Raw genomic sequence first — 21,484 nt, 5'->3', positions numbered from 1 at the left:
GTTGTTTTGTTTCTCCAGTGTGAAATGGCTTCGCGCAAATCACCAAGCCTTAAACGATTGAAATCTGTCGACAAACGGCGTACGCTTTGTAACCTATTAATTTTCATAGGACTTACTCTCAACGAGGCCTTCTATTGTCGTCGAAAAGTCCGAAGAAAAGTCGACCTGTCAAGCCCTGGCAAACGGCGCCGACATTGAAGCGAACAGTGTTGTAGTGCTTGATGGCAAAGGTGAGCGCATCTTAAATCGATAAATTAAATCGCTCAAACTATAGCGATTAATATTGCGGTTTGTAACCAAGAGGATTGAAATGCGACCATGTTCTGCGGACAAACATCCTGTTAAATATGGAGACCCCCTTCTAAATTTGAGAAAATTTCGTTCTGTAATTTCGAAAGGTACGAGCACATCCCGTGATATTTCAAGTCTCTCAGTTTACTTTTTTCTCTTATGTAGGTTTAAAGGTTAGCAGGCATTATAAGTTTAAAGGTTATTTTTTTGGAATTTATCTTTAATGGTTAGAAAGAATGCTGAACGTTTCTAAAACTGCCATAGGAAGGCCACATATTTTTTATTGCTTTGTTCAATTTCCTCCGCGGAAATGTAAATTTGCTTACAATTTCGCGGGATGTATAATGCGCTTCATGTTATTGAAGATTTAAAAATGAGTAGACCACATAATAAACCCCTACGATAAAGTCAAGTGTACTTATATATTAAAATGAACGCGCTGGCTTTTCAGCGACAGATTCTGACAAAAGTCAACAAGATGTGGTCAAAACGGGTGCTGCTCGCTTCTCACCTGAGATTGTAATAGTAAATGGGCAGTGTTTCCTGTCCTGTCGTGTTTTTGTCAAAAAAGGGTAAAATAAAGCTGTAAATCATAAAACCCTTTTAAAATACTTACTACAAATAAAAATGAAAAAGAATATTAATTTCGATGATAAAGCGATATTAATTACATAAGCAAATAGGTAATCCAACTTATTTTACACTATTTTATTCTTTATTTATAAACTGTTCCCAATTTTTGCGTTTAAGTCTCGCTAATCAAAAAATGAATGTCCATGTTGTTTTTTTAGTACCTCGTATTTTTCTTTTTAGTACCCTATATGTTAACTGCGTTTGAATTTCTACTTTGCAGCTTACGACCGGGAAACCCTAAAGGAATTTGAAGAAGTCGAGAGCGGCAAGTATTTCGCTTGTAACGCAGTGTTGGAGCGTTCTCTACCCTGGCACGCTCTGCACCATTTCGAGCGCAAACTTCTGGATCAGTGCAAGTCTCGTCTGGAACAAACCGTTAGTTCATTTATCACAATTTGTTCGTGTTTTTACAGGAAATTGACAAGCCCTATTGTATTTTTAAAGGAAAAGCTAGGCCTTTCGTTTTTCATAGTCTTACGTGCACAGTGCACATTTAGTCCATTAAAAATGGCCATATTGCCTTTAGCAATTTGACTTATTGTTAAAACCCAAATGCTCTTAAATTCGTATCCCACGTAACGATGTAGGTTTGTTTTATTTTAATGTTGTCGTATTTTTAAATTTGTTTACTGTTGCCGTATAGTAAACATGGCTTTCATGCTGTATGGTTTTCGATATGTATTCAAACATGTCGAGTAATTCAACCATAGACGTTTTGAAACCTATAAATTTTCTTTGGATGTTTTTCAATTTGTTTTGTAAAATGTGTCGCAACACTGATTTTTTGTTTTGTTGCGTTTCGTCGACCTTTCTCATGTGTTTAAAATTACATAATTAGAGCCTGCAAACTAAACAGCGTATTCTTTCAGAAGGGAAGCGAACCCGTGAAATCGGAAGGCGGGCCTACCGACCAAACCGACGAGCCCACCAGCTCCGGTTCTGTTGACGCGTCAGACGCCGCCGGCGCCGTCAAGCTGCTCCTCAGCGACCTGGTCGGCCGGGTGATCGAACAGAGTGGCGGGGAAAGCACTAATAATGATGATGGAAAACCGAAGGCCGAAAACGTTGAAGACGCGGGTTCGAAACTGGATCGATTGCTGGACGACGATGCTTGGCTGAAAACGGTAATTGGCGACGGCGATTTTTTTGAAATTTAAAGGCCGAGTAGAGCTTCAGTCTGATACCAAAGACTTTTGTCCTAAAACAAAACAAAAAACAACAACCGAATTTGGGTTCCACTTAGTAAAAATATCAAAGCCCATATAGAAGTAGATGTCATAGATTATGTTAAAAATGAATAATGAGTTATTCGAAACGTTCAAAATGATACCTACTTCTGTATATTAATTGATATTTTTACTACGCTTTACTACAGCCTTCAACCATTGTACTCCATGGGTTACACTTGATTGATAAAAAGAACAGGTTTTAAAGGAGGCATGAAACCAAAAAAATACTTTCTGGGTTGAGCCTGATTCGAAAAAATAACAAATCTTAGATATAGGCCTAACTGATATAAAAAGAGGTTTTAAATTAGGTCTGACACGGGAAAATGTAATTTTAGATTAGGTACAATTAAGCCCCATATATAAAAATAGCACTAATAAATTTAACCAACAACGTGTGGAATTCGTAACACGCTGATACAAATTCCACTCTTTGTTGGGATTTCAGTTTTCAAAGCTTAACCTTTTTAACACATTTAAATTTCCGCGTCGCTGACTTCCATCGAAGCTGGCGAAGGCTTTTGGGTTAAACTAAAATTTACCACACATGAAACTAAAACCAATGTGACCATTTTAAAATTCACAATCTACTTTCAGCGCGATTATAAAACACACAATTTTCTACCGAAACGTCCAACTAATACCATTATCAAGTCATTTATTAATCTTCCGGTAAAGGTGAAACCATTACTCCTAAGGACAAAATAACGTCAAACCTTACCTTTAGTTTACCGTAGCCTAGCTGATGACTCAAGTCTTCAAGCCTTTAGGTAGTTTTTAAATCTTAACCGAGCTGTGCGCTACAGATCGTTGACGATGTTATGGAAAAGATTTATGCTGCCCAAGTCGCTACACACAAGCTGGAACCTGCCATCGCCGTCCCAGCAAATGATGATATCGCCACAGCAGATGGATAGAACTATCCCTCTTTGGTCATTGTAAAAGTTTCGGTTGTCCTGTTTTTTGTATCGCGTCGTCCATTCATATGAGACACACACAACACTGGATGGGCTACGACGCTGCTCTATTTCTTCTCCCTCTCGCCTGTTTATATTCCCCGAAATCGCGAGCTCTAGCATCGCACGTCGATTCTACATTCGGTTTGTAAGTATATGTGTACAACTGTACATTTTCGACACGTTTTTACCGTCACCACGTGTGGTGTGTGTTGCGTTCGTTTTTCGACCTCGTTTTACGTTGTAACAGTCGTATCGTGCGATCTGTACGCCCGCACCCTTTCCAAGCACTCCCAAACCATCATCTTATCGCTTTTAACCGTCGCCAGCTGCTTTTTCCCCCGCTTCTTTCTTCTTCAGCACGGAAATGAAATACATCGTTTTGAAGGGTAATTAAAACTAACCGCTGTTTTCGTCAGTTGCCGTTTATTTTAGGCCTAGGGAGTGTTTTCACTCAGATATATGATAAGTGGCGATATCAGCCATTATTTATTAAACACTTGCAAGGAATAAGGGTGCATCCAGGCCTTTGTTGATTCTCTTTATACGACGAATTTACGTCATTAAAAGTGTACGGTACTTTAAGAAAACTCATGTAACCTACATCAGTGCTCTTCAACCGGTGTGCACGGTGCACCAGTACGAAAATGTATTATACAAGGGTGCATCACAAACGTATATTAAATCATTAATATTTTGCTTCTCAAGTTTGTTTTCTGTTTTGTGACATGCAATAGTACTCGCAAGCAGCCTGTAGCCATAATCGAACTCTTACCGACAGTGTGTACAACTGGATAATACTATTTCATATCGCTTTTTACCACAGTTTACCTTTTAAGTATAAACAGGGTGCATAAGTTCGTTACAACTTTAACGGTTCACCAAACCAAAAAAGGTTGAAGATCACTGACCTACATTATAGTTTTTTACGAAAATCTTCTATGCATTGTAAAACAAACAAAAAAAATGTATGAAGCATTGAGTTCGTTAGCATCTTTAGAGGCTGAATAAGCAAATCCGGTTTTAAATGTCAATTCGTTTGACTTTTCAGGTTCGGTTCGGGTTCAAGGATTTTTTCGGAATCCGGTTTAGTTTCAGTTCGGATCAGTTTAAAAGTTCCGGTTCAACTAATTTTATTTTCAAAACCGGTTGATGAAGTTCCAGTTCGGATACAACATGAGATGCGTTGAACCTAAAAATCTGTGTCAAAAATGTAAAGAATTATAAAATTGGTTTCGTGGCGTATTAATATACAAGCAGTTCATTATTAATAGCATAGCTCAAAAATAAAAAGCAATGTTTTGTTAAAAAAATATTATTTTTTGCAACGTAGGTGGGCTACCGAAGTAATCAACCAAAATTAGGCTCGCTTGGCGGACATAACCAGAAACAACGGACTAATTTCTCCAAAAAACAGTTAATACCTCGTAAATAACAAATTTTCATATACCGTAATTTTACGGTGGTCCCGATTAGCTCATTATGTTCTCCTGTGGTTATTTGCACAGCCATTTCACCTTGACTAAGCCTATAGTGACACTTCGTTAAAGGCGACACTTTTTCCGCGATCTTTATACGTGCAAATATAAGCGATTTCTACTGTATAAGCCTAGCCACCGGTTGATATTTGGCAAACTTTTTAGTACGTGCACCAAAAATCTGCCAAGCGGACATAAGGAATGCGAAATTTCGTCCAGGCAAAATGAGTCAACAAAAATAACAAAATTGGTAAAGAGTAGTATGTGAAACTAACGAAACAGTTTCAAACGACGAACTGACACAACAAAACATATGTAACATTGATCTTAAGTTAGAAATCATAATAAAGAAATTACATGTCATTGCAAATGCCCATGTATTAAATTTTGCTGACCAAGTGACCATTTTCGGTCAAGCATTCGCCCCGGTGGTTTTGGATCAACCGTTGTGAAATTCTCGCTTTGGAGAAAAAGCTGGACAATTTGCCTGTCGCGAAAAAAGGGAGTGAAGGACTTTGTTCAGTAAAATTGTTGTGAGAACGAGCATAAATAATTTAAGCTTTGAGATTTCTTATCGTAAACAGTTGTAGTATATGTTTACAAGATAGGTTTACCAGTTTGTTAAACTCAGATTACCACTATATTTTTCGGTTTGGATGATTTAAAAAAGTTTTCACTCAGCTCAGGTTGCGAAAATCATCGATTTATTTTTAGTGTCATTTCTGTTTAGATCCTACATAAATATGCTTTATCCATATTGTGCTTTTAATATAATTTTAATTATTAAAGTATTTTGTTTAATTTAGTATTGTTCTTTAAAGGTAATAGTAAACATTGACAATTATATATTAATAAGTATGAATAGTAACACATTTTTATATTACTATTCTTTCGAACAAATGTATTTTATGACTGTTTCCAGTGTTGTTATATTTATGACATACATTACTGCTGTGCTGTACATTGATCCTATAAAATGATAAAATCTGTGTTGAATGTTATCTCAATGGAATTATGTCTGCGCCAATCCTACCACAACACACATTATTTGGGCTAGGCCAGGGGTTCTTAAACTTTTTTCATCGCAGTCCCCTAAAATTATTTTTTGCTTCACGTGGACCCCTGTAGGCAAGAAATTATTAAAAATGACGTCATAAATTGACGTCACACTCAAATAGCTTGTCAGAAATGTGCTGATGTTTTAAGTGAAAAGAAGTTTAACATTTAGTGGTAAAACGTTTTATTTTTAATAAAACTTTTTTTTAATTTAATTACTATTTAAACGTAGGTTACATTGATATTTCAATTTGGCCTTCATGGACCCCCTGAAATTAGTTCACGGACCCCCAAGGGGTCCATGGACCCCAGTTTAAGAACCCCTGGGCTAGGGTGTGGGTTAGCGTTGTGGGTTGGGCTGAGACAAGTATTGGCATTAAATAATGAATATATTAATACTTGACCCACCCACACCTAAACGCTAACTCACATCCTGACCCAAATATTGTGTGTTGATTAAATAATCGTGGCAGGATTCTAGACCAGTGCCATTTTGTCAATTATAATGGCAAAATATTTTTTTCATATATTATGCAAATGTTATACATATGTGTGTTCATGCTTTATTATGCAAATGTTATTTGAAAATCAAAGCATGGTATAACTTAAATATATTCAAGAACTTGTAGTACTGGTCTAGAATCCGCCCTCAATTTTTTTCAGCCAAAGTGACAAAACCGGCGTCAAAAAATATAGTAATACTTGATCCACCTGAACCCAACCGCTCACCCGCACCTTAGCCAAATATTGTCCGTTGATTTTGAGTATGTTAGGATTCTAGACCAACGTCAAACTTTTTTCTATAAGGATCCTGTTTTATTAAACTTAATATTTTTTATTCAGCTAGTACTTGACATTTGTATTTTTTGTATAACACTTTCAGGGATATAAAGAATATTTCACAACTATTTTATCATATTAAAATTGTGTTTGGCTGCTTGTCAAAATACCTCCCTTTATTAAGCATTGTTTTCAACACCAAAAAATATGATTAATAGCAGCTATTTGAAATGTATATTGCATAACAAATCATATTTTCTATCTCAGGGCATGTTTTAAAAGCACTGATATGTTTTACTTTTGATGCTTGACTCTCACAAAGAAAATGTGCATTTTTTCTTATAAGGCAAATACTGTTCCATGGATGTTTTGTTAATTTATTTAAATAAAAATCCCTGAGCAATAGCAGATTAGCCAGCTGACCCTATGGGTTCATTAATGGCCAGTCTGCATTCTGTGGCAGGTGCACACTTGATTTTTCAAAAGCAATTAATTTGGGAATTTGCACACCTAAATTCAGGAAATAGGTTAAGTTTTTCTAGATTCTCGAACTTCTGGTGTGCATAAAACCTTAATTTACACCTCAAAATTCTGTGTTGCACACCCAATATCTTAGTGTGAAGTGCCATAAAATGCAGACCGGATTATTGGTAACTTTTGTCGTTTTTTTGTAAGAAGTCAAGTAGATTTAGTGAGTGACATTTATTCACAAATTAAAGTGACAGTTTAACTAAATCTAGAAACCATACATACATATTATGTTTTTTATCTTACAGTTAAATGAAAAAACATTTACAAGTTAGCAGTTTTTACTTTCAATATTTTGGCCTGGTGGTTGTTGACCAATAGTGGTTTCAAGATGATGCGAACCCTGAGAAAAAGCTTTAGGCGAAAGAAAAAACCAAAAGTGCCGGAGAGCAGTCGGCCACACCAATGGCAACAAGACGAGGACACTGTCAAGTCTGCAAAGTGTAGTTTTCATGTTAAGGTCTATATTGGTTACATATCTTAAATCCTATGTGTTAGGTTACATGTCATCCAGAAGTATCTTCAGTACAACAACAATTTATGATTTAAATAACTAGAGATAATTCCTTTTTACAATTGTTTGTGTTTCATTGTTTTAATAATAAGTGTATAGTTTACAAATCAAGATTTTCTAGTTTTAGTTTTATTTTGATTGTTAATAGAAGCATTTTCTGGAACTATGGTGTGTTTTAAGTTGCATACATTTTAACCAAAATGCATAATTGTTCAATGTACTTTATCTGCACCCAAGTTTTTTCCTAATTTAAACTATGATGATGATGTATCGCTCTCTCACCAAACTGATTCATTAATATAAATGTGTTTAGTATCTTGGCAGCGTGGAAGTCCAGGAATCGAGAGGAATGCACATTTGTGAACAAGCAGTGAAGCAGTTAAAGCATGTGAGTACTACAAAAGTGAATATATTGCAGTGCCATTTGTGCTTTATTGATGTAGACCAGACTGTGTGTTCAGCTCCTCAATATATTTTACATTTTCACTCTTGATTTTATTTTTAAAACTAGTCACTATTAGAACTCTACTTGACTGTGATACAATTCTATATAATTTAAATTTTCTTTATTAGGCTGTTGATTTAATTGACCTATTTGTCCTGTATCCATAAACACCACTCAATATCGATAGGCATTACTTTCACTTAGCCTTGTTAAATATTTGGTATGTATATTGTTTAATTAACCAAATAAACCATTGGATAAAATTCTCCTGTTGATATTGCATAATAGAAAGCCTGTATATTCCAGACCTACAATGATTTATAAATTAGCCATAGAAAAAACAACAGAGTATGAAACTGCCAAATAGTTAGCTCACTTAAAATACTTACAAGGTTATCTCATTAACAATATAATTTAACATATTAAATAAAACTATAATAATATTATAGATAACAAACTATAATAATATTATAGATATGTGCAAAAAGTTTTGGCAACTAGTGTTTCTTTTGTTTTGTTAAATATAGTTCAAATATTGTTGTGTCTTCTTAAAAGTTGTGTTTCTTATGTGTGACAGAGTTATACAGGTTCAATTGTTATGTTACTGTAATTCTGCATTTGTTGTTTTCAACAATCTTGATTGTGCATCAATTATTATATGTGTTTGTTACTTTTTTTATGTTTTGTTGTGTTTGTTTATGAAGGACAATCAAAAGAAAAAACTTCCACACTTATTTGGCCGGGTAACTTGCTTGCATGGATGCATGTTCTCATGTTGCACCTATTAACAGTCAATAAACTATTAATTGTGCCACTTTAAATCAATGCCCCCTCACATGTATCTCAGAAAACTTAGTTTTATGTACAATGAGCTCTTGAACTTTGCTAATAGTAATGTGAAGTGTCAATTTAGTATGTTCTGCTGGGTTATATTCATATTTATGCTAATGATAACATCTTATTACTTGTCCAAGGTGCAGCTTGTAAAGTATTTTTTTAATTTTTTTAATGTGCATTGTATAATGGTTCTATTACTAACGGCATGTTAATTTTTTTTAACATGAACAATCCATTTCCTTTTTTCATGAACATTTCATTTTGATTATTGAAGAGATATGTCACATTTTATTTTATTTTTGTTACTTTATTGGAATATTTCTCAAGAAATTATCAAACATAGAAGATATTAAAACAAAATTCTTGCTTTATAGTCTTTTAAACATAAAGTTACATGTTTTTAGATAAGATATCAGTATTATTTTGTAAAACAGTACAACACATTGTTATGCAAATATGTTTATTTTTAACCTGTCAGATATTTTCCTATTGGGCAGTACTTAAAGTGTTTAATATTTAGAACTCTATCTGCATGTTAAAAGTTGACATCTATTTACACACCAACTGTAATCGTAGTACTGAATATAGACTATTTTAACTAAACCTGAAGCATGTGCTACATACCTTTTTATTTTATAAGATATATTTTTGTTGACTGTTGTACATTTTGAAATGTCATGACCTGCATGTTTCAATGTAGAATTTTCTGCATATAAAGCTCGACAAATTCCTTGTAACCATAGGGAAAAAAGAAAAAGATCCGTGCCATGCTCCATGTTTCGCCCGATGCGCTTCGTGTAGTGGAAGACTCCACCAAGGCACTGCTTCTTGACCAAACAATCGAAAAAGTTTCCTTTTGTGCCCCGGATCGCAATTACGAACGTGCATTCTCCTACATATGCAGAGACGGAACCACAAGGCGTTGGCTGTGTCATTCATTTTTTGCCATAAAAGAATCGGTGAGAATGTTACGCTTATCTGATGTTTTACTGTTAAAGTGACATTTTTTAATGCCAGTTAGCTCTTGCTTGATTGATTTAATTAGCATTAAAATTGTCAATAATCATCTATTATTCAATTTATATTGACTTAAAGTGATATGCCATAAAAGCAACAGATGTCTTGATTCAGACTTATCAATTTTATAGTGTAAATAAACTCCCTACATTTATCACAATGTTATTTTGGCCAATGCTGCCCTAAATTGTATCCTAAAAACATTTAGTGCTTAGTTATTATGTGTTTATCTATTGATATCTTTTCAATTTCTAAAACTTTATTCCACCTTTAAATGTAAATATTTTTTGTTTTGTTTCTAATCTAAAATTGATACAAACATTATAATTTTTAGGAGTTTAATTCATACCAAAATACTAAAATTGCTTATATTGCCGCTATAATGAACAAATATGTGGTTGGCAGATGGTCAATTGAAGGACATGGCTGCAGCAAATATGCAAGTCACATTGTTTTTATGTTCATTATCGCTTTAACACACTGCCGGAAAACCTCGAGGCAGACTGTCAATGTCAGTTTGCCGTGTATTTTTCAGGATATGTGACTAATCTTAATTCATCATAGATAATTGCTTTGGTGATTTTAACACGCAGGGATTTTCAAATTTTTTCTACTTGACAGTGGTGTTTTGGCTAAGTTTTGTTACTTAGGAGTACGACCACATTGTTGAAAACTCTCTTTACTTTTTCCCTAATAGTAAAAACATCTTACTAGACATGTAGTGTCATAACAGCAAATCCTTACAATTTTAGGGCTGTGGTTTCAATCTTGCATTATTAAAAAAATCACTGAAACAGATTATGAAACATTGCAGCTTTACAGTTTGCAACATGTTTCTACAATCCTGAAAGACCTTGTAGTGTTACATCCATAACGACTGACCCTTAACACACATCAAGCATGCACTTAAACTTGTGCGATACAGCACTTGAAATTTACTAGAAGTGATGTTTTAAACTCTTTATGGTTTAATATCATGTGATAAAGAAGACATCGTTCAAACAAATTATTATATTTTATGAATCTACTCCTGTGCTGTAAACCATTATTAATCAATAATTCCTCTAACAGTCTTCATCTGTATTTATTCCTATCTTTTTATTTGTCTTTTTCTATATTTTTATATAGAACTAGCAATACAAAAAACGAAACCACAGAATTAGCTAGAGTAATTATTTTCTGTTGTAGCCTATCATAAAAATATCATGTGTTTAATTTTTTCTTTCTGCTTGTTAGGGAGAACGGCTAAGCCATGCTGTTGGATGCGCATTTGCTGCCTGCCTGGAAAAGAAACAGAAGCGAGAAAAAGAGACGGGTGTCACAGTGACTTACGACAAAAATCGCACCACTTTTACCAGGGAGGGCTCGTTTCGGGTGAAAACCCTTACTGAACAACAAGAAGAATTAAAAGCAATTAATTCCTGTAAGTTTTAGTTTGTTGTTATTAACACCATATGTCAGCATTTGTCACCACTTGTTATTTTATTGTAACAAAAATTAAGACAAAAACAACCTCAAGGTTTAAAACAGCCGTGTGGACATGCATTATCTGCAACCTATGTTGTATCTGTACTCATCATGTAAAAAAATATGTAAAAGTAATGTTGGCATTCTAACTGTGTCAACTTAAGTCTGCTGTAGTGTTTTCCACATGTGAAGGTATTATGTTTAAAAATTTTTATGTAAACGGTGAACAAATTATTTAATGCTAAAATGCAATATTGGTAAACAGGTTAGCTAACATTGCCTTGCAAATTTTAAATACATTTTAATTTTTGACTTTGTAAATCAGCAATTATTACAATCATATATACTATTTATAAACAATATTGGAAAATAATTGTTCTGTGATGCGATGTCATAGTTGTTTATGCAGTAAAGTGCGGTGTTTGCAGAATCGCTAAAATCTAGCGCTTACACATAGACATTTTATGTTCATCACAGTTTGCAACAAAATACCTGAACTTACTTTTCTTACAAAAATGGTTTAATTTTTTAAATTATTATTTTTGCCAGCCCCTTCCAGCTCTTCCCAAGTTAAGGTAGAAGTACACAACCCAACGGCGGTACCCAGACCTCATGCCCCTCTACACCTAATAAGACAAGCCTCTCTTCGGTGAGTCACCCAAAGCACAGTGGTTGAAGGTTTAGGCTTGATGCACACTTGAAAAAACTTCCACAATATGGCTGTATTTACCATAAAGAATGTGAGGTTTTTGTTTTTTTGAGTACTAATATCGACCATTGTTTGAAACAATTTAACATTTGAAAAATATAATTTATTTAATATTCAAAGCTGGAATCCAAACATTTTTTTTAGCAGTTGTATACCAGTATATAGTTATATTTTGGTTAAAACGTTCAACTGGTTTTAAATATGCTGTATAGAGTCTATCGACTACTTTTACTTCCTTCCCTACATATTTCGTCAGCTCCATCTTGCTGTGATGCTGAAAATTACTTCCTTTGTGTCAAATTCCACTAGCTTAGCACTACAGTTTGTCATCCTCTCTTAACTGAGTTACACTTGTTAATTAAACCATTGCTAGATCAACAGTTCCCTCAAAACCATAAGCACGACTCTTAAAAAACTGCTCAGCACAACAAGAACAACTGCGATTTTTTTTGGTATATACATTTTACTTTACTGCATTTCAGGGGTGAAAGTAGAATGATTTTTTTACCTGAAAAATGAACATTTTACTTATCGGATAAAAATTTTCAGATATCTTGGCCAAAGCTACATCAACGAGACGTCTAGAATAAGTAACCTTAATAATAAACATGGGCTTGTCGTTCGCTATCGTGCGCAAACATCCAACTGAAATCTCCGTTTAAATTCATTCAAGAATATGGTGAATTAGAGAGATGACCTAACTAAAAACAACATTTTACCAGTACAGCGTGCCTGCAAAAATACATTTTTACCGCAACCTGTTTCCGGCTTATCTGGACCGCTGCTACATTCACCTAGCAGCATATTAAGCACTGATTCTTAGACATTGTGCCGCGGCACACTAGTGTGCCTCGAGGATTGTTAAATGTGTCTTGAAGCTTTTTGTAATTTTGAAAAATAAGTTGTCAGTAGGGCGATCATTTTTGGACTTGAAAAAAAATTAAATTATTTACACCTTAGGTCAAAATTTGTCAAAAATGTGTCAAGTCAACATCGATAACAGAATGCACAAACATCGTTCACCAAATTAACACTAACGGTAGCGAGGTTTCTGGAATTTTTATTCAGTTAAAAAAAATTGAGTAAAGTTGAGATTTAAATTTCATCCAACATCGTTTTAACGATAGTATATCTTAATTAGAGCAATGTATATACCGTATACGCGAGCCGGCAGAATTAACCACGCAGGCGTAAGTTATCGCATTAGGTTCAGCCGGAACTTCGTTTTTGATTCGTATAGTTGTGTACCTAATCTGTACAATAGGATTGAACAATATTTGTTGTGTCTTATTTTGGTGGTGATTTGTAATCGTACCATTTCTTATTTCAAATAATAAGCTAGTAATGTTAAAATATCAACGTGAGGTTTGCATAAACCCGAAAAAATAACTGATTTGCGTTCCACGACCGTTAGTTAGTAAAACATCAAAATCAAGTGACTAATGACCCCACGACACTAATGCAGTACCATATACAATTTTGGGGGTCTACAAATAATCGCCCTATAGTTACTAGTATTAGAAACAGGCATTTACGCAAGCATTTTAGAACTGAATACCCGCTTTCTATAACAAATTAATAATATTTAGACATTTACATAGTTTATCTTGTGTTAGGGGGAAATTGTAAAGTAAGTGTGCCGCGAAAACTTGAGATTGTTTTACTGTGCCGTAAGCTAATAAAGTTAAAGAACCACTGACTCAAAAGGTGCAACATAATACTTTTTTGACACGCTAGAAACATTTTCCTACTTCTTCAGGTACAAACTAAACGTTTAATCTTTACAAATCGTCTAACCAGTGCAAGGCATCGTGTATCTCCCCAAACATAATTTTTGGCCAGAAGGTTTTTTATTGCACTCCGACCAAAAGAACTTCGAAACATGGCGCTTTCCGTGTCGTATTTGTTTGGCATTGTACGATAAACATGTTCGGGTACACGTCTCAGTAGCAAAGTGGACATGCAAGCGACACTAAAGCGACTGTTGCGATTTTCGTTGTAGATGTCTTGTGCATAACACGGCACAGGTTTTTTTGACGCGGGTTGTATTTTGAAACTCAAGTTTGTTTTAATAACCGCTTTATGCAACAAATAAAATATTAAATTTCACTAGAGCAATGTTTCTCAACCGTTTATGGCTTACGGCACCCCTCAAGATTAGTAAATAGATGTTTGGTACCCCGACTGGAAATTTCGTTAAGTATTTTACTGAACTGTCACTGTAAAGTGATCTGGAACAACACAGTCAACTTAAAACAAGTAGTGAAATGTCATTAGATATAATGGCCTTTAATCGCACACAAATGGCTGTATCAAGAAGTTTACCAATTAAGCCGAAAAAACAACAAATTTTTAAAAGTTCTCAAATATCTTTTGGCGCCTTTGAGCATTAGAAATGGCACATCGGGGCGCCGCGGCACCCCGGTTGAGAACCACTGGGTTAGTGTATGTAACTACTTTAACAGACTCTTTGGTGTACAGAAGCTTCGGTCCGAAGAAAGGCGACGAGAATTCGCTGACTTCGCCCTTTAAGCGCAACTATTCCCTACCTCCGCAGGGAAAGCTTTCGAGCAGCATCGCTGAGCGACAAATTATGAATCCAGGTATGGCCTAGCGACTTTTATTGGCATGTTTTTCTTTTAGGATTTCTCTATTTAGTAGATTTACGAACGTTGTTTTCAGGGCTTGTATGGACTTTACCCAAAACTGGTGACATAAAGTTTTTCGTTGGTTGGGCGAGGTTTTCAGGACATTAACATATTTTTAGGCCTAAAAATATATTTTGTTTGCTTTTGTTTTGCAAGAAACTTTAAATATAAAGGCCACGGGTCTGATTTTGTACTAATTATTAAACAAAATTTCTATTTAAAGGCCACACAGACAGAACAACCTGGCTTTATGCTTACGCGTATGCGCACGTCGGACTCGAGACTCTGGTAGTTTTATATAGTTTACTCGGGTCCCGAGACCGACTTCAGCTAAACAAACCGACTCCTCCTGCTCTGACTCCGCAGCCCTGATTCTAAATTACTCTGGTTTATATACCATTCAGCAAAACGGAGGGTTTGTGTGAATTTTTCGAAAACAATAGCAGTCATGCGCAGGGTTTTTTTAAGGTTTGGTTTGGCTGACCGCTAAGTAGTTTTAAGAGACCGCAAGTGTTTCATTTAAATACCAAAAAGTCGCAAGTCTAAAATTTGGGAAACCGCTGGAGAAATTTGGGGAAAGTTTCGGTCCCCCAAAACACCTGACTCATGCGAACAAAAAGAACCACCTGGTCTACAGTCGTGCAACTTGAAGTACTTATAAAACAACAATGCACGTAAAAATAACTTCGGTCAGTCAGAATTCCCCCCAGTATAAAACCTGGTTGGTTGTGTACGCGGAAATGTTGATATGAGCAGTTTTTACGGCTTTCAAGAAGTGTGCGTTTGCCAAACTCGTACATTCCACATCGCACGTTTTGGCACTTCCCCCTGTTGACCTATGATTGTGCTACTCGAAACCCGCACTCTCTCACGTTGGAAACTCTGTTGTCATGTACACCATAACAACCCCAACAGCGTCATGCAAGTTTTACATTATTATACTTTTCCGACTTCCTCAATTTAAAAGTGTCTAAACTAATGCAAAACACATTAGGTAACATGGAGCAAGTTTTAATAAAGTATAAGAATCGTAGATTTGACAACTTTGGTAAGCCCTTAGGTATATTGCCAAATAATGATGTACTGCACTTCACATTTTATTTAGATAGCGGTATACTGATTGTTTTTGGTACCGTGTTTAATCCGAAACCAAATGGCGTCATTCCTCCGAGAAAGGCAAAATAGGCGAAACTGAATCACTCGTGTGCGAAGAGATTTTTTCCTAGTTATAAGAACATAATTGCTTAAGCGCTCTTCCAATTTAAGGAACCGACAATTTTTGATATACTTGCATTTCAAGTGCCTTCGCAAAATCATGGTTGTCGCAAATCATAGCTGAAATGCTTATATTAATTAGGTATTGGATCGGCACAATATTATCGGCCAGTCGGCCACCCATACTAACAAGCTACTGCAAGTCGCCATATTAGTAGTAAGCAGGTATTCTAAGGTTTGTAAATTTCTAACCATTATAATACATCTTGACTTTCGAATGAATTGCGCGCCCTAACGCTTGAATAACTAATGCTGAGAAAACTCAAGTCGTCGGTGTATTTTGTAATAGCCCGTTGTAGCGAGGGCTAGTAGAAGAACACGCTGCTGACATAATAAACACTTTAACGAGTGGGACAATTGCGCTTGAGGCGGATCTCTGTAAGCAGAAAACAAGACTATTAAGATTGTTGACAAACAAAGCGTTTTTGCGTCAATTAAATTTCAAGAAAACTGCAACATTAAGAAGTGCTTCGCGAACCATTGGTTGGGAAGCACTGGCTCAAGCTATCATCCAAATAAAGCCCAACAAATATTATTTTGACTTTTTGTTTTAAGATAATTTTGTCAATAGACCGCCATGTTAGCCTTCCAACAATCGCATGTAAAAGTGTTTCTGACCGCAAGTAACCCCTATTTACATTGTGACGTCACAGTGCCGGAAGTGGAAGAAGAGGGATTGGACATCAGCCGCATGTGCTCCAACATCACCAACACTTTCTCGACCAACAACAACGACGACCCCTTCGCCAAAGCCCCCATGCCTCGACTGGGGTCACCTCTTACTCCTAAACCAGGCATGTTTTGTAGTTGATAAGATTTGAGGCTTGTCTTTGTAAATAGTGTTTTGTCATTGGTTTTGTGATTGTAAGAGAGAAGCTCTGAAACCGTAAACGTTGCTCATGCCGCCACTTGTAACATATCGTGTGGTGTTTTCGATGATATTTTGGCCGCTAACATAACAAGCTTTTGTAGAAAAGAAAAAAAAGGTTACCAGCTTGTCTCTGTATCATGTTTATCAACGCAGTAAATACCTAAATTGGTCAAATACCTTAGCCAAATCTTAGAGTTCTTATTATCAGTGGGTTATTTTACGATCAGGTAAATAGGGTTTTAGTTTACGCGTTCCAGCCTTCGCTTGTCAAACGTTTTCTTCAGTTGGCATAAGTTCAACGCTAGGCCTTCAAACATTACATTAAAACTTGTGTATTATCACCTTTTCCAGCAAACGGCTTCGACACCCCGCTCAAGCCCGCCACCCTCGCGCTGCAGCCAAGCAAGCCCCAGGTGCTTTCCCAGCAGCCCCAACCGCAGCAGCAGGCCGGTGGGGTTCTGGGCCAGTCGTCGCCGGTGAGTGACACCAACCCCTGGGCGGCCGACACCCGGCGCCAATTCCCGGCCCCTACTAGCACGCAGTTCGGCGCCAGTGGCGCGCCCGTACACAAGCGTAGCGCCTCAGACGCCGAGCAATGGCTGAGCGATGTTGAGCGCCAGGTCACCATGAACAATCACCAGACAGGCTTTCCCCGCCCGGCCCCGCAGCAGGGTGGCGGCTTTGCCAGCTTTCCAAAGATAGACCCCTTCCAACCGCAGCCGCGCGCCCAGCCCGCCGGATTTACGGTGCGGATTTGACTCCCGAGACCGGTCGAGAAGTTGTTCTTCCAGTGCTGCCCGGCAACGCCGAACCTAATCAGCCCTATTTTTGTAATTTTGTAATTTTTCTCTTTTGACTGCTTTAATTTCCCTTGCTGTTTATTTTTTGTTTTTCGCTACGTTTTCACGTACCCCATGCAGAGACCTTTCCTCGGCTTTTGTGCCGCCCGACCTATTTTTCCCACACTTAGATTAAGTCTACCTGTCAAAAGACCAAGAACTATTCATAATTGCCACAGTCCTCTCTGGCCTATTGCGGTACTATTCCCTCTTTGTAGTGAATCCAGGTGAAACTCTAAAACAGACCTTGAATGGAGACCTCACTTGACCTTTAGACCTTACGAGACGAAATGTGAAGTACTAAACTACTTCGTCTATTTATGCCTGTAATGCTTTCTCAGAACTGTTTATTTCCGAGCGTGCTCGCCATTTGAACATCGCCGTTTTATTGTAGGGTTGAACTTCTGCGCCAGTTCCACATACCCTTGCGCCGTAATTAATATTCTGCCAAAATCGCTGCTAAACGCCCTGCGTTTTTCGGGTCATTTTTCTGTTGAAACCGTGTTTTTAGCCATAGGTGGCAGAGAAGCTTTTTTCTTTATAAGCCCTTAATTTTTCCCTGTCTTTTATATGTGATTATACTCCACCAAGAGGTTCCAACCTAACACAACGTGCATCATGATAATCATCGGCCAAAATCTGTCCTGGTACTCGCTTTTTTCTTACTAACATCGTCACATTCGGTTCGTAGTCAATTTTAGCTTTGCGAAAAAAACGAACTTGGTACTATTATCGGTCATCCGATGCTGTGTAAAATCATCTTCACACCGGTACAAACCCTCGACTAGTTTTTCTCAGGACTGGGAATTCGAATCTGGTCACGTGGCGTTGTACGTACTGCTGAACAGTTTGAAGACGGCTAATCAGACCACCAACGATCGTCGCAGTTTTTTAAGTGCTCAAAACCTCACTGATTAGACGGTGCAATTTGTTGGTGACTTTTTAAGAAATTATCATTATCGAACTATAACTGTATGTATAGACCAACTAATGCAAAATACATCGAATCAGACACAATTGAATAAATGCATGCAGAAACCACAATAAATGTTTTTCTTTATCAAACGCGAAAGTTTTAATGAATAATCGTAGATTTGACAAGTTTGGTAACGCCCGTAGGTACTTTTGAAGATTATTGTTATCGAACTATAATTGTATGACGATAACGCCTTACCCCTATTCGCCTCTTTTTAATTTTTTTTTTAATTATCGTGTTAACTTTCGGTGTCCGGTTAACAACTATAAATAAACTTAATTCACTGTGCGGCGGCCATTACTACATACAAGACAAGATTCGAACGGTTGCTTACCCTGCACGATATATAGGTATCCTTTGTCAATTGCAACAGCAAAAGTGTGCCTATCTGTACAATTTTGTGGCATTTTTTTGTCACAGGATTGCAAAAGAATCACTGGAAGGCTATTAGGGCTTACTATTTTACGTGCCTCCATTGCTGTGGCTGTTGCTTATACGTTATAGTAGTTCTACACTGAACCTTCCAAGCGCAGACCTTTCTAAGTAGGCATTAAACCTACCGTCCTTTGTCGTATCCCCACGTTCTCACGCCAGTAACGGTGAACTATAGATTGACTTTTCGCTAATTCTTGGTCTCCGTTATATCGTGTGATACACGTAGTCGTCTCAACTATTATTTCTTCAGTGTTAAACAGGTGCGCGATCGCTATGCTCTTGATCGAAAACCCAGAAGCAGGCACGCTTTTTGAATTGTGTGTGTAATTGAGTATGCACGTGTTTGTGTGCGTGCTCCCGTCAAAGCGTTTTTCAATATTTTTCTGTGGTGCTGCCTGCCTGGTGTGAATATTGCGTCCTTTTCCTGGTGAACTATATATAACGTGTTCTTCACACGTCTTTCGCGTAAAATTGGACCAGTCTCATTGCCGTCTCTGAAAGCGACAGGTTCTCTTCTTCAATGTCCCCTTTCAAGTGCTTTGGTTTTTTCGCCACTTTTTTTAAGCCGCTTATATAACTGACTCTGTTGGCCTAACAAAGCGTTAATCCGCTTTAAAAATATTGGTTCTGTTCTTGTGAGTGCTCAAAATTAGTTGCTTGTCTACGAATGCTAGCGTGGGGCGCCTATTGAGCCTTACTGAATGAAACGAAAATTCCGCCCACCTTCAAAAATATACAATTATACAATATACATACTTTCTTAATTTTTAGGTTATCATGCTTAAGAGTTATTTTCATCTTGTTCAAAACGTAACCAATAGTGGAAAAAGTGACATGTAAACTGGCCTCGGGGTTGTTTAAAGAACTAACAAACGCATGCTTTAATTCAAGAGCCTTGTAATTTATCCAAAATATCGCTTTCTCACTTTACTGCAATATTCTATGCTATTTTCTTTCATTTTCATCACCTAAAGCAATGCTTTGCCGTGTTTTAAAGCACGCTGGTTTTGCTGCGCTGCGCTTCCCAAGACGAAAAAACAGGCGCTTTACAAAGTATGCGGCTCGGTTAATGACGCCTACCCTCAGTAAATGGGCCGAAGTTGTTTCGCCAAATCTTTGCCTGAGTACACCCCTTACTTGTTGCCATCACGATAAGTGCGATTGCTGGAAAATGCAATAGGAAAACTTCAGTCTATAAAGATGCTAATTGGATAGTTATTTTATGTTAAACGAAACTCACCCTAATTTAACCTGTATGCGAATTTGTGTATCGGTCAACAGCGTAATTTTTGCCGCCACTACGGTTTCTTTTTTTTCTAATGGCGTTTGCCCTAACAACAACTTACCAACCTACTTTAACAGTATTTTGTCGCCTTTTAATTCGAGCGTATATTTTACTTTGACAGACTTACGCCGGCTAGCCAAACGCTTACAAAGAGTCAAAGGAAAAAAAACTCAATTTCCCACAATTTCGTTTCACAATTTTCGTTTTCTGTATCATCTATTTTCCCTGAAAAAGTTAAATACGAAGAAGGACCATATGTTGCAATGTCGATATCCAACCTGTGACGACGCTTGTTTAACAGGGATTGCATTTTTCACGCCTACATTTCTTTTCTCTTTTTCACAACAAATTGTCGCCAAGCGCCCCCCCAAAAAATGTCGCATTTGTTGCCTTTTAAAATTTGCCGCTTAAAAATATCATGGTTGGCCGACAAACTTGACACATAGGTGACCTTCTGCAGCTTTTTGTCATGTGTCGCAGGTTTTTTTCGTTTTATCGAATAGAATAAGTTCGAATGAACGCTGCCTGCGCGACAGTTATTTTTTAACAGACGCACTCGCTTACCCCAAAGCGCGTTGTAAAACATGCTGCATTCGTTAGGGTCCAACATAAAAAGCACACTTGGTTTGAAGTTCACGACTTTAATTACTTTAACTTTTAGCCAACAACCCCCACTGCGATGCTCATACACCACTGTAAAAGCCCGATCCATTCAAATCAATTCTACCCGCGTGATTTTGCCCCATATCTAGATCGGTCCCTTTAGGGAGAATCACCCCAATTATCGCGCCAATTGCGGTTCATTTTCTCGCCATCCGCCTTCACTTTCGCCCCTCGCCCCACCCCATCCCCTCGTATATATATTATATATAAATTGCTATAGTGCTAAAAATCGTATAACAATTTGCAAATAAACGACACGTAACTTTGCCAGCTGTTGTTTTTGCACTGGTCGAGTATTTGTTTTTGATTGTATTATTCGCGATAAGAAAAATCTTTAAGTTGAAATATGTAACGCGTTCGTCGGCTTATTGTGCATGGAACAGCCCTGCGAAATAACGCAGTGATTTTTCTTCGTGTTAAAACAAAATCGAAAAACTTTTAAAAAAAGTATTTTTATTAAAAAGCTTTGTAACTTTAATTGCAACATACCTTTTTTAACAAGTAAACCTGTTCTATCAAATTTATAACTTGCAAAATTCAATTAATTTTATTCGC

At 36.9% G+C, this 21,484-nt stretch overlaps 2 protein-coding genes across 2 annotated transcripts; both read left to right on the top strand.

Annotated features, from left to right (window-relative positions):
• Positions 1-24: 24 nt before the first annotated feature.
• On the top strand, positions 25-3,627 carry LOC146139894 (uncharacterized). The gene is made up of 5 exons (XM_083392551.1): positions 25-66; positions 110-230; positions 1,145-1,299; positions 1,794-2,048; positions 2,957-3,627. Exons 1-5 carry the CDS (start codon positions 25-27, stop codon positions 3,065-3,067), a joined length of 684 nt encoding a protein of 227 aa, XP_083248677.1. The 3' UTR covers positions 3,068-3,627.
• Positions 3,628-7,208: 3,581 nt separating this feature from the next.
• LOC146139893 (protein numb homolog) lies at positions 7,209-18,903 on the top strand. Its single transcript, XM_083391236.1, has 9 exons — positions 7,209-7,408; positions 7,776-7,850; positions 8,612-8,650; positions 9,488-9,703; positions 10,998-11,184; positions 11,778-11,877; positions 14,419-14,540; positions 16,514-16,654; positions 17,083-18,903. Exons 1-9 carry the CDS (start codon positions 7,280-7,282, stop codon positions 17,487-17,489), a joined length of 1,416 nt encoding a protein of 471 aa, XP_083247362.1. The 5' UTR covers positions 7,209-7,279; the 3' UTR covers positions 17,490-18,903.
• The last annotated feature ends 2,581 nt before the right edge of the window (positions 18,904-21,484 follow it).

This window comes from Ascidiella aspersa, chromosome 6, assembly GCF_963924565.1.
Source record: "Ascidiella aspersa chromosome 6, kaAscAspe10.2, whole genome shotgun sequence".
Taxonomy (NCBI): domain Eukaryota; kingdom Metazoa; phylum Chordata; class Ascidiacea; order Phlebobranchia; family Ascidiidae; genus Ascidiella; species Ascidiella aspersa.
Note: the sequence above shows the minus strand (reverse complement) of the source record. Positions and strands in the feature narration are given on the sequence as shown.